At 38.8% G+C, this 13,629-nt stretch overlaps 1 protein-coding gene across 7 annotated transcripts in view; it reads right to left on the reverse strand.

Annotated features, from left to right (window-relative positions):
- LOC129738160 (phospholipid-transporting ATPase IF) overlaps positions 1-13,629 on the reverse strand; it is a 44,790-nt gene that overhangs the window by 26,913 nt on the left and 4,248 nt on the right. For 4 of the 7 annotated variants that reach the window (XM_055729348.1, XM_055729354.1, XM_055729349.1 and 1 more), the window contains exon 1: positions 2,415-3,176. The exons of 2 other annotated variants lie outside the window; for them this stretch is intronic. In XM_055729348.1, the coding sequence (XP_055585323.1) occupies positions 2,415-2,519 (105 nt within the window). In that variant the 5' untranslated portion in view covers positions 2,520-3,176. Of the gene's footprint in view, positions 1-2,414; positions 3,177-13,629 lie in introns of those variants that run through there. One more of the 7 variants, XM_055729347.1, reaches the window with a different exon arrangement.

Genomic DNA, 13,629 nt, shown 5'->3' on the forward strand with positions numbered 1-13,629 from the left:
GCCGCCACGAGCTTTTGGGCCTGCCTCTTCTCCGATGCCCATCTGGATTCCAGTCAAGCGCCTCTCTGCAAATCTCGTTTTCATCTCTTCGCAGCGTGTGCCCAATCCATCTCCACTTACGTTCCCGAATCTCGATTTCTAGCGCCTTTTGATGACACCGGCTATGAAGTTCAACGTTTGAGATCCAGTTGCCAGGCCACCAAGCGCGGATGATGTTCCGCAGGCAGCGATTCACAAAAACTTGCAATTTTCGCGTCGTCACCGCACACCCGTACAGCAATACGGATTTGACGTTTGAGTTGAAGATTCGAATCTTAGTTCGTAGAGAGATCTGGCGTGACCGCCAGATGTTTCGGAGACTCGCAAACGCAAATCGGGCTTTTCTGATCCGGGTCTCGATGTCCTTCTTGGTCCCACCATCAGGCGTAATCTGGCTACCAAGATACTGGAAGCACTCCACTGTCTCAACCTGTTGTCCAGCTACCACGAAATTGGAACGATTTTCTGTATTGATTTCCATCGACTTGGTCTTTCCGACATTGATTTTGAGACCTGCTGCCTTGGAGCTTTCGGTGAGGTCGTCGAGTTTGCTCTGCATGTCTTGTTGTGTTTGGGCGAGCAAAACAATATCGTCTGCCAGGTCAAGGTCGTTAAGTTGCTCCATGGTTGAAGGATTCCACGGCAATCCTCGGTTTGGTCTACAGTCAATCGATCCAGTCAAGATCTCATCCATTACGATGAGAAAAAGCAGCGGTGACAAAATACATCCTTGTCTCACTCCAGCAGTTACCGGGATTGGTTCAGACAAGACACCGTCGTGCAAGACCTTGCACGAAAACGCCTCGTACTGTGCTTCGATGAGATGGACTAGTTTCTCTGGGACCCCTCGTCGTCTAAGAGCAGCCCAGATGTTTTCGTGGTTCAGTCGGTCAAATGCTTTTTCGAAATCAACGAACACCAGCAAAAGAGAGTCCTGGAATTCGTTGATTTGTTCCAGTATTATTCGTAGCGTAGTGATGTGGTCCACACATGATCGTCCGGATCGGAATCCAGCTTGTTGCCGTCGGAGTGTAGCGTCGATTTTCTCCTGGATCCTGTTCAGGATCACTTTGCAGAGTACTTTGAGGGTTGTACAGATCAAAGTTATGCCACGCCAGTTACCGCACTCTGTTAGGTCTCCTTTCTTTGGGACCTTTACGAGGATACCCTGCATCCAGTCGGCCGGGAATGTTGCAGTATCCCAAATGTCAGCGAAAAGACGGTGCAACATTTGTGCTGATAGGGCAGGGTCGGCTTTGAGCATTTCAGCAGGAATGCAATCGATTCCAGGCGCTTTGTTGGGTTTCATGTCCTTGATTGCCGCTTCTATTTCAGCCAGCGAGGGCGCTTCCGAGTTGACGCCATTAATGCGACTTACTGTGGGCGCCTCGAGCTGCGGGTTCTGTTGGCCATTGCTACTTGTAACTCGGAAAAGTTGATCAAAATGCTCAGTCCAACGCTTGAGCTGATCTGTTTGAGACGTTTGGATTTGCTTTAATCATTCGCTTCACCTTTCCCTCCGTCTTTTTGTTCTCCGGTCCCGGTTTTCTTCTAGCTCCTTTGCCGTGGTCCAACGTCAATCGTTCCTGAAACCGCTTAAACACTCTGGAGAAAGTTGAATGATGAATGTTCAACGTTTTCCCCCTTGACCTGCCGGTGCGACAGGTCAAGTTAAACCCGGTGTTTGGAAAGAATTTGTTCTCTCGACTCGCGTTGGTTCACCTCCATTTTCGTTGAATCGAAAAACACGACTTCGAATTTGACAGCATGTCAACAATACACATCAAAAAGCAAGTGTGCAAAATTTGGTTGATTTTTACCCGATGGTGAAAATGTTATGCCCTGTTAAATGTGTCGCAATAATTTCATGTTCGCCCTTTAAATATCTAAATCACTGAGGTTTGAATCCTCAAATGAAAATTTTAATGTTTTATACTAAACCCCGATTTGTGATTCTTTTTATGATTGAAAACCAAATTTTGGCCTCTTCTTCGGAGTAACATTCTACTGTGTGATTCAAAACAATTTTTATTCAAAATCGGATCACAGGCAAACCCTTTTCTTTATGCTAACAACAAAACTTTTAGATTAAGCACTTGAATACGATTCCAATAGCGATTTTAGTGTTTATTCCATTATCGTACGATTCCAGCAGCAGATAACAAAAAAGTACCACCTCATTTCCAATGAATTCACCAAAGAAACTTATTTGGTCACCATTTGGTGTGATGATAAGATAACGCTGTTAACATTGCCAAGTTTTTGTCGTAATTGCTGCAAAGTTGCCTCACAAAAGAGGTTGCTCTTGTTAATCGCCGTTTTTTCTTTCAAGTTTGAGTAATGAATCAACCCTAATCTTGTTCCATTGATTTTACCTTTCTCCAACAGCACCAAAACGACGATTTTTGGTAGGTTTGGCCCTGTGAATTTTCATTGTTGGTGGCATCGTTCAATCCGAACACCGATTCTTCATCCGCCATGCCGCCTACTTTGATGGTTCCCTACTTTTTGTTGTAATTTTCTATGAATGAAACAACACACACTTTTCTAGAACGAAAATTTCCAGCCCCACTTGTTTAGATCTTCTTCTGCTTCACTTTGGCGATCGTGACACTATTGATTGCATGTTGTTGTGATTGTCGGTGTCGGTTTTGTTGTTGTTATGTTTCACGATCAACCATCTGCTGTGGCCGTAGATTTTCGCAGCACTTTCAGGGCTCATTTGAATCCAGGTGCTAATCGGGCACCGGTCGCATGATCCACCCTCGATTATGGGCCGTTACAAATGAGCTGTTTTTCACAAACATAAAAAAATATAATCACATTTGTATCACACTGTTGTAGATGTGCTTAAATTTTGTAATAAAGAGGAAAAAAATAATCCGACAGACACCGATTATCGGGAACCGTTTATTGAATGGTGGTAATCATTTGATCGATCGTAATTTCTATCACTCTATCTGGTTCGGTTTCTAAAGCTCGAAGGGTGTGTGTGGTGTTTATGGGTGGGATCTTGAGATAAACAGCCCAATTAACACCTTCGGTCCCCCGGTGTGCAAATCTCCCAAATCAACCCAGCTAACCCCAAGAAATTCCCCGCAACGACACAAGCTGGACGACAACCGACCGACGATGCGCTCGTTAGTACTACTGAATGATATCAAACGAATCGTATCACGAGCCTATCCGCAGCGCTATCTCTGCCTCAAGATATCGGCAAGTAGCGACGAACCGCCGTGCTTGTAGCTGTATGTAAACTCTGTTGTCAGGGTTGGCAACCAGGGTCGAAGTAAGGGTTCAATGTGAAGTATGTTTTAGCCCAAAAGCACTCAATCTAACTTCAAGTTGACTCCTTCAGATTCACACAATCATTGCCTATTGTGTGTCACACTTTTTAAAAAACTCTACGCCAATTTTGCCTGCATCGATTCTTACATTTACCTTTCAGAAGTTTCAGCAACGACTCTACTGTACTTGTTCAAAAAATTGTTTGTTTCAAAATTTCACCACCACTTCTTTCTGCTGTTTCGTTCTTCGAAAAGGTGAGGAAATACTCTTTGAACTGTTAAAGCATTCTTCGTACTTTCAACATTCCTCGTCAAACATAGTTTGACCCTTCGCTTCACGGTTCTGAGCTGAAGTACCTCAGGGATTCAGGCTTGCGGTCCTTCGAGCCGGATCAAATCTAATACGTTGGGCTTGTATTATATGCCCAACATCAAAAGGAGGTTGCCGTACCATAGCCGATAACTTTATCTAATTGTGGGAACGGAAGCAATCTATCCAATTCCAGAAAGCCTCATGGAATTGGGCATAGCCGGGAGAAATTGTCTAAGATTTAAGCATATGGATAGTACAACCTCCTCATGTTCAAGATATCCTGCAGCTAAATAATGATTTACGAGCCTCGTAGACTCATGGAGCTTTGTATTATCACTAAATTTCACTTCGGAAGTCCGCACTTCCGACTTTCAATTTCCTTCCGACTATGGAAAATTCGAGTACTAGATTGTCGCGAGCCTGTGTTCTGCTGTCAGTTCACCAGCGACGTTTCTAAAAAAAATTATCAAAATGTAGACTGAATCAAAGCAATCGAAAGATTCCTTTTAATTCAACCACGGTAAATGAAAATTTCATATAACTGTATGTCGATAGCAACTTACTACCTTCTTCAGTGAACGTTTTCGATTGAAATACACATAAATTTAGAAAAAAAACTGCCGGCAATTTCTCATCTACTAACTTCAAAATTCGTGATACAATCCGCTAAAAACTGCCAGGTGTACTGAAAGAAGATGAATGCTATCTTTAGTCTTTATCTACATAGGCCTCTGTACAGATCATTCTTGCCCATTTTTGCCTTAGATAGGTTCTCAAAGCTCACCCGATTTGAAATTTGTTGTCTAAAGCGCTTGCTGGAGTCAACACTATGAGATGAAATATGACTAGCTTTTTAGTTAGGAGCGCTGAAGGTGAGAAAAAAAATTGGTAAAATTACAAGTAGAAAACAAAAGTTTTCTACACTTTTTCAAAAGGAGGTGGTTCAAAACAAATTGTAAAAAAATGAAGACCCTCATTGGTGGTGAAATCCTTAATTTGAGGAAGAGGCCATTGCACATATTCTTATACAGGATTTTCTCAGTGCTGAGCAAAACCGAAACTAAATTTTCTAAAAGATTTATGCCTTATGACCATCTAAAATCTGTGTGCTGGAAACAAATCAGATTCTTGCCCATCCATATGTTCCTTTAATTTTTAAAATGAATGTTTCACATAAATGTTAGTTTGTCGCACAATTAAAAAAAGGTGAATTTGGTCAAAGAACGTTAGAAAGACAGATGTGCTAGGAAAAAAAATATCCTAGCCCCTAGACTATAGCAATTTAAACCAACAAGCAATAATTAACAACTACTCCATATCCAAAATTCAAAATAATTTCATCAACTTGGCGGAAATAGCGATTTTACCCCGCTCTGGTTTTCTTCTATCACATAGTAATAAATCTCAGAGGCATTTTTCGAAAATCATGGTAAATATAATTTATACGAGTGGCTTTTGGCTCAAATCATGCCCCAGCAATCATCCAGAGGCCCATGGATGCAAGGTTGCAGAAAATCACAGAAAAATCTATAATTTCACCGAATTTTGACCGAATTTTTATCACAGAATCTGTGACACATAAAACAGAATTTTAAAAATATTCACAGATTTGCCAAGTCTTTATGTCGCGAACGAGTTCATTAATTTATTTGAAATTATATTTTTTTTCTATGATTTCGGCAACCTGACATCCATGGCCCTCTGGATGAATGCTGGGGCTTTTTTTGAGCCAAAAGGCATTCGTATAAAATTTCATAAATTCATCAACACAAAGGTTATTCCCTGTACTGAAATGAAAAACTATTTTAATAGGAATCATTTCAGGTATCAGAAAAGGGTTAGGCTTAAAAGCGGCACGTTATCCAAACAAACGGGAAAATTGTGCCTAGCCTTTTTTTACAGATTTCATCATATACCTGAGAAATCTATAAAACCTATAAAAAGGATAAGAAAATAAATTCAATGTATTAAACATGGCATGTAGCCTATCCACATGGGAGTTCTTGACAAAGTAAGGCATAAAGCCTATCCACATAGGGATTTTTAAGCGTTAAAGCTCTTATGAGGTAAAGAGTGACAAAATGTTACTTTAGTTTAAATTCTTAGAATTAGATTCAATTATTACATGATAGGCAGAGTACAGAAAAGTTATAAAGCGAACGAGAGACAGTTATGTGTATGTTGGAAAGAATCTTAAGAATCATAAATTATTTGAGGAGATTTGATTTTACACTGATCAGAGAATGCTCCGACCAGGATGCTACAGTGAGGACTTATAAATTTAAATGATTTTAAATGATTTAAGTTGGCATTTAGCCTATCCACATAGTGATTTCAAGCATTTGCACTTCATAAAATTACATTTGAAATGATTTTTTTTTCTTTATAACTTTCTAACTTAAAGTCAGACATACCAATGAAATGTCAAAAAAGGGCAATCACACACTAGGTGGAAGGAAAATATAGGTAGTACCTACTACCTCAGAATCATAGTTAAACCAAACAGGAGATTCATTATACAAAGTTTGTATTTTTTTACAGACCAGTTAGTGCTCTGGTCAGATAGCTACTATGAGTTTCTTTAAAGTGAAATTTAAAATGCAGCTTTGAAGAGTGCATAAGTAGGTGAATTTTGATACATAGCAATCCGATGTGACAGCAAGGCTTTTTTATTAACTTGTGATGTATTTATAAACTGGACATGGGAAGCGATTTTAAAGCCCTTTGGCTATCTGTACAGTAACGAGTAGTTTTGAACATTATTTTTAATTTAAGCGATATTTACGAAAGCACATGCACGAAACTAGTGCAGTAAATTCCAGAACCACGACTGGCGTATGATAACGAATACATCAGAAAATGAAATTAGAGGAGATTAAACTCTTCTAAGCCATACATTTAACCATTCTGAAGCTAAATTGAACTTGTCACATGTGTCAATACAAGAGAAGTTACACATATTTGGTGAAACAGGAATAACTGTCGATATGCGATATTAGTTTTGACTTCCAACTAGATACAACCATAAATTTGAAAGCTTTTCGGCTACTGTAGAGTTCCGAAGCAAATAAATGTAACACAATTATTTTTATATTTACAACACGTTTATTAATCGTCTTCTGGAGCCCTGTCCACTACACGTGTGTACGCCTCAACTGTCTTTTCTTTCCTCCCGTTTTTCAAGGCCGCCTCAGTTTTTCCGAATATGTACATCGATTCAAATCTTGCGTATCTCTCGCCGAGGGGCGACCCTACAACCCCCCCTTACTTTTTTTAAAAACAATTTAATGAGTAATATAATCTTCAAAATGTCGTGGTTCCTTCCTTAGACGTTTATTTCCAGGTTGAACGGCTTCTGATGTCGAAGGTTCCTGATGATCCACCCTGATCTCCGTTGTGGGACTTGCTGAATTTTCCACAGCACGATCTTTGGCTTCATCTTGATCTTCTTCGTTTACCAATTTCTTCAAATGCGCTACATTGCGCCTGCATTCTTTTCCACTGTTTATGGATTTCAATGTTACATCCGCTCCTGATCTCCGTATTATTTCGAACACTTCTGGGGCGTAGTCAGTACTAAGTTTGTTTTATTTGCGAAATCTCTTGGCTATCACTTGATCTCCAACGTCCAGTGAAGTAATTCTAGCTTTTCGTTGAGCATCAACATACTCTTTCCCCTTTTGTTTTTGAACGCGATCTCTATCTCTTACTTCTTCGTCAACGTGTACTAATTGTGGCACCTGAGGTAGTCTGTTCCTTATTCGTCTACCGAACATAAGCTCTGATGGTGAACGACCGGTAGTTGGATGCGGAGTAGAGTGATAAATAAGTAGATATTGGTAGAGAACCTTTCTCCAATCTTGACCCAATTCCTGAGCTATTCTCATTCTCTTCAACAATGATCTGTTTTGTCTTTCCACTTCACCGTTCTGTTGAGGCCAATACGGAATAGTATTGACTAACCGAACTCCAAACTCAGCACAAAATTGTCTGAACTCCTCACAGTCAGATTTTAATTGAGGACCGTTATCTGCTCTCATGCTATTTGGTACACCGAATATCGCAAAGACTTTCGAAAGCTCGTAAATGGTATCCAATGCAGTAATTCGTTTCATTTCACGTACTTCAACGTAGCGACTAAAATAGTCTACAACGACCAATAAAATTTCACCATTAGGTAATGGACCTAAAAAATCTATGGCGATATCTTCCCATGGCGCGTTTGGAAGCTCTTTTCGGATCATCGGTTCAGGAGGATCTGGTTTTGATACAAGAATGCATCCCCGACACTTTTTCACAAATGATTCTACATTCGCATCCATTTTAGGCCACCATACGGAAGTTCGAAGATGTTGCTTCATCATCCGAATACCGATATGACCTTCATGAGCAATTCTCAGCACTCGTTCTCGAAGGGCAGATGGTATAACAATTTTATCTGATCGTAACAACAATTTTTTCAATCTGCATAGTTCGTTAGCAATAACTTTGAATGAAATAGGCAATAATTCGTAACGTCCTTGATCGAGGTATTCCAGTATTTCAAGGATTTCAGGATCTTCTTGAGAAGCTTTTTCGATTTCGTCCCATTTTAAAGCTACCGATGTCGCTGCAGAAAGTGCGATTTGATTCATGAATAGTTCTTCTGCTGGGTCGAATGGTATTGGCTTCATTGTAGCTAAACGTGATAAAACATCTGCTACGTTTTTCTCACCGGGAATATGGATTACTTGATAATCAAAAGCTTGCAAACGGAGAACCCAACGTTCTATCCTGGCACAAGGTCGAGACCTGACAGTAAATATGTACTTCAAAGCTTTGCAATCTGTTAGTATTTCAAAACTTATGCCGAGCAGATAAATTTGAAATTTTTCGACAGCCCATACAATAGCTAGTGCTTCTTTCTCAGTTTGACAGTAACGTTTTTCGGTGTCCGTGAGGGATTTACTAGCACAGGTAACAATTCGACTTTGTCCATCTTTATCCATCTGTCCTGTCCACTACACGTGTGTACGCCTCAACTGTCTTTTCTTTCCTCCCGTTTTTCAAGGCCGCCTCAGTTTTTTCTGAATATGTACATCGATTCAAATCTTGCGTATCTCTCGCCGAGGGGCGACCCTACAGCTACCTAAGCGAAAAAAAAATTTTTTTTTTTTTTTTGAACATTTGTTACTTGAAGACGACATTTGTACGGCTCGCATGATTGAAGTACCAGGTTGGTTATTTTTAAATTAAATATCTATTTCTAAAAGGCCATTTACTTCCACAAGAGGGTGTTATCAAACTGAAGATAGAAGACACTGGGCACTAGTGTTAAAACAAGGACAAATATGAAGAATTTATTTGATGTCACAAATATTACCGATGTAATTTATGTAGGTAGATCCAATTTTTATAAGTTTTCAACTTAGCCAATCTTAACAGATTGCCAAAAAATAAAGAAATCCTCAATTGGGCTGCAAGCGATGCGTACATAAAAGAGATTTACATTTAAGAATCACATGTGTAGAGATTTTATAGAAAGAATTACCAAGAAAGCAAAGATATTTGTTAAATAATAGATCATTTTCCAAATTGGCAAAACAAGAAAATAAATATGGAAGAATACAGCTTGTGCAAATGCATGTTTGGCAATACGCACCATTGGCATATCCTCCCCGAGAGAAAATAGGTCAAAAAGTTCAACAATATCAGCAAGAATTCAAAACCGATTTAGATTCAAAAATTGGCTTACACAATTCCGAACTGAAAACAATTCTGAAATCTGCATGTTATAATTGACCTTCACCCATTTTCTCCCCCTCCCAGATACAACCTCATTGATTTCCAATAGACAGAAATATGAGATAAACGTATCTGGGAGGTACTGGATAAGTCGCCTCGTACGACATGGACCAGTATCCCAGAGGCAGTATTCTTTAGGCCGCTGCCACACAGCCAGAATCTTTTTGTTATCTTATTTTGATCGCCGCTGGGATATATTCTCCCACCTATATTCATATATATTCAGTACCACCTATCAATTTTCATGTCTGTCTTAATTGCTCTCTAATTAGAATTTCAATTTGCCGATATGCCACAAACTTAGATAAGAGGGGTTAGAATCTTTTTGTAGTTGTGAAAATCTTAGCTCGAAGACTAAGAACGTGATACATAAGATCTGAGACCTGACACCTGAGACTTGAGACCTGAGACCTGAGACCTGAGACTTGAGACTCGAGATCTGAGACACGAGACATGAGACCTGAGACTTGAGACCTGAGACGTGAGACATGAGACGTGAGACATAAGATATAAGACATGAGACACGAGACCTGAGACATGAGACCTGAGACCTGAGACCTGAAACATGAAACATGAGACATGAGACCTGAGACATGAGACATGACACATGAGACCTGAGACATGAGACATGTGACCTGAGACATGAGACCTTAGACATGAGATCTGATACATGAGACATGAGACACTAGACCTGAGACCTGAGACATTAGACATGAGACATGAGACCTGAGACCTGAGACATGGGACATGAGACCTGAGACATGAGACATGAGACGATCTGAATTCCACACTGTCAAATAAGCCTCACTATATTCTACTATTCTATTAATCTAATTGATTTTGTTTTTTTATCTTAAAAATAAACTATCATTGTACGCAAATTTTTAAATAATCATGATTCTTACGGGTTTTTTTAAGTAACGTGCTTTTTTGCGCGGGTTTTTTAATTAAAATGGATTTTCTACGCGGATTTTCGAACAACGGGATTTTTTTACGCGGATTTTCGAATTAACGAGGTTTTTTTTACGCGGGTTTTCGAATTAACGCGGTTTTTTTACGCGGATTTTCGAATTAACGCGGTATTTTTACGCGGATTTTCGAATAAACGCGGTTTTTTTTACGCGGTACGAAACCCCGCGTAAAAAAAACCTCAGTGTATTCGTTTCTCATGAAAATTTGCAATTTCTTTTTATTCTTCCCATCAAACGCACCACACTTCCGGAGTCAACTTCCTTGGCACATTTTTCCACAGCTTGGGCATCATTATTGCCCAAAATCTCTCAATGGGCCGCAAGTGCGAGCAGTTGAATGGATGTATATTATTATCGATGAAATATACGTTATTAAATAACGAAATATTGAGGAATCATACGTTATAATTACTACTGTTTCTCACAGTCTTTATTTGAAGATTCAACTTTAAGTGCGTGTTTCCCTTATAGAATTTCATTAAAAAATCAAATTTTTAGACGTGAATTCACTCATTTGCGGCTGTTTTTGTTAGTTTTTTTAAACAACCCCATCGGAATAAAAAAAAGTCTTTTTTATACACAATGACATTTAAAGTTTTCGTATTAAATCGTAACTTTTGAAAATTTGTCCTAAACATAAAAGGTGAGCTAAATTTACTTTCATCGATGGTTAATACCTTTGAATTTGTTTAAGAGTCAGGTAGATCAAACTTAGTTGATTTGGGTATAAAATAAGCTTTTTTTAAGAGAGTTTTTCTTTTCTTGAATTAAATTTATTCTATAATCAAATCGAACAAGCTCAATATTCCAAACTATTTTGCAAATTCAAAGATTTTAACCTTTGATGAAAATAGCTCAAATTATCAAAAAAAAAGAAGAAGCTAGACATAAAAATCATCAGATTTTTTTTATGCAAACTTCAACCAAATTAACGATTTTAATATGAAATTTTGCTTAAAAAACTGCAATATTTACACATTTTGGACCAAATACGAGATATTTCGTTTTTTTCGCCAGCCGCTAGTATGCTCCATTAATTTTAAGTATTTATTGGCTTCAAAACGTATTTCAAAAAAATCCAAAACAAATCAATCCATATATTTCAACCAATTATTTTGTAAAAGATATCAACATTTACACTTTTTCCAACAAAAATTTTTTTTTCAAAATTTAAAATATGTAAAAAACTTTTTCTATTGTTGTTTTCCGTAGGTTTTGTGTGAATTGAATTATCAAAATTATAGACAAGTTTGAGATTTTTTGATACTCGAACGGATATCGCGTGGAAGGTGTCCGCAGCTATTCTTTCTTTCGGACCTAGGTTCACATAAATGAAAAAAATCGAGGGTGTAAAATCGGTACCAACACGTGAAAAGGGTCTATATTCGTTAATGACGTTTTGAGAAAAACGCGTTATTCACGGATCGAACTATTTATTCAAGGTGTTTTAAAATAAATTTCAATGATTGATTTTTAAACAAATTTTGGTGGTGTACAACTTCCGCTACTGGAACTAAAAAAAACATCGATTGAACACGAAAAAGAAACATGATTGTGGTGACTTTAACTTGTAGCTTATCTCGTGTCCTCGTACCTGGTACCGCGGTAGGTATGGTAAGTACAATTTAACAAACCCCCTAAACATCGAAATCCGATAAGATAATAGAGGAGGGATTCCGCCGAATTCCGTTACCTATTGATTCATACTACAAGAATGGCAAGTCGCGTCAATCAACCAAACAAACACCGACAGACGAATTTTAACAAATTGAAATTATAGTTAAAAAAATTCATAGAATTTCTGATTTTTTTATTTGAGAATCCAGAAATTAACACCCGGGAATCCGGGAATGATTTGTATTGAATAAATTTCACCGATCAGATTTTGGAATGCAGAATTTATCGTTTAAAAACACAGATCGATCGATCGATACCAAGAACTGTCAAATCAAAATCAACCGATGTACCCACACGCACCGAATACGCACGTTATCAAGCACAGAGTTTTCACGTGTTTGCACTATTCTTATCTACTTTGTTGAAGTCCCCACAGCACTTCACATTGCCTGTACTTGAGCTTTTCACGTATCTTTACTTCAGATCGGAACTCGATTTTTGTTTACCACACATAACCCGCCTCCTCGATTGTCACAAAACGGCACCTCAAAAGCGGTGCAAATAATTCACCCAATTTTCACCACCCGTCAACCGTGGCAACGGATTCGATTGATCCGATTTCCACAATTGGATGTTTCACGAAACGCGACTCAACGCAAAGATAAACTTTTTCGCCGTTTTCCTTAGCTCCCAAGTACCGAGCACGAACTTTCACGGCGGGTGATATCATTTCAAGTTCACAGTCACTCGATAACTGATGCGATCGTATTTGGCCGATTGGCCGGCCCGGCCTGTTTGCAATTTGATGATGATTTTTTAAGCTCTCGTTCGTTTGTACATTGTACATGCATACATTCAAGCATCCCAACATATGAGAAGATGTCATCGAAGGTGCGCGCTTTGCGCTTTTGTATGCTTACGGCCCCGAGACGTTAGCGATCAGGGATGCTAAACGGAAACAGCGAAATTTCAGCCATCTGACAACCCCAATCAATACGTTCAAATAGAAATATTAACTCAAAAGGGACATTTAGCAACCCTGTCTTTCCTAGTATAAACAAAAAATAGTCGTCATGGCTACTAGCTTCTAGAGCTAGAGATGTCGGTTAGAATGCGCGGCGCGCCGACTGCACAGATGTGATCGTTCCATCTCAAAAGCATCACACATATCCCCAGCCATTCATCCGATATGTAAGTATACAGAAAAGCTTTTGTTTGTTTTATCAAAAGAAGCTCGCTACGTGACGTCAGCGCAGCAGCACTGATCGTGTTGTAGCGCAGCAAATGAAGTCGTTTGGTAGTTTATCTAGCTAGCTAGAGGCAATAAAGGACCGAGCCCTTTCAGTAATTTGATCATATGATTTCATAGGAAAGAAATGAAAGCAGTTTTCCTTCGAAAAGGTTGCTCGCCCTTAGAGAATTTTCTTTCAAGTGATTCCGCTTTTCAGAGAATTCCAATCTATTTCGAGCTGAAACTGAAAAGTTTTTAACTGTTAAGCGACTTATTTTCTTATCGAGTGATTTTCTATCAAGGTGTGTTTTTTGGACAGTTAAAAATAAAAAAATGGCATCTCTGAAAAATATGTTGCCACATTATAGAGGAGACTCTCCCTAATCC

Source organism: Uranotaenia lowii, chromosome 1 (assembly GCF_029784155.1).
Source record: "Uranotaenia lowii strain MFRU-FL chromosome 1, ASM2978415v1, whole genome shotgun sequence".
Classification (NCBI taxonomy): Eukaryota; Metazoa; Arthropoda; class Insecta; order Diptera; family Culicidae; genus Uranotaenia; species Uranotaenia lowii.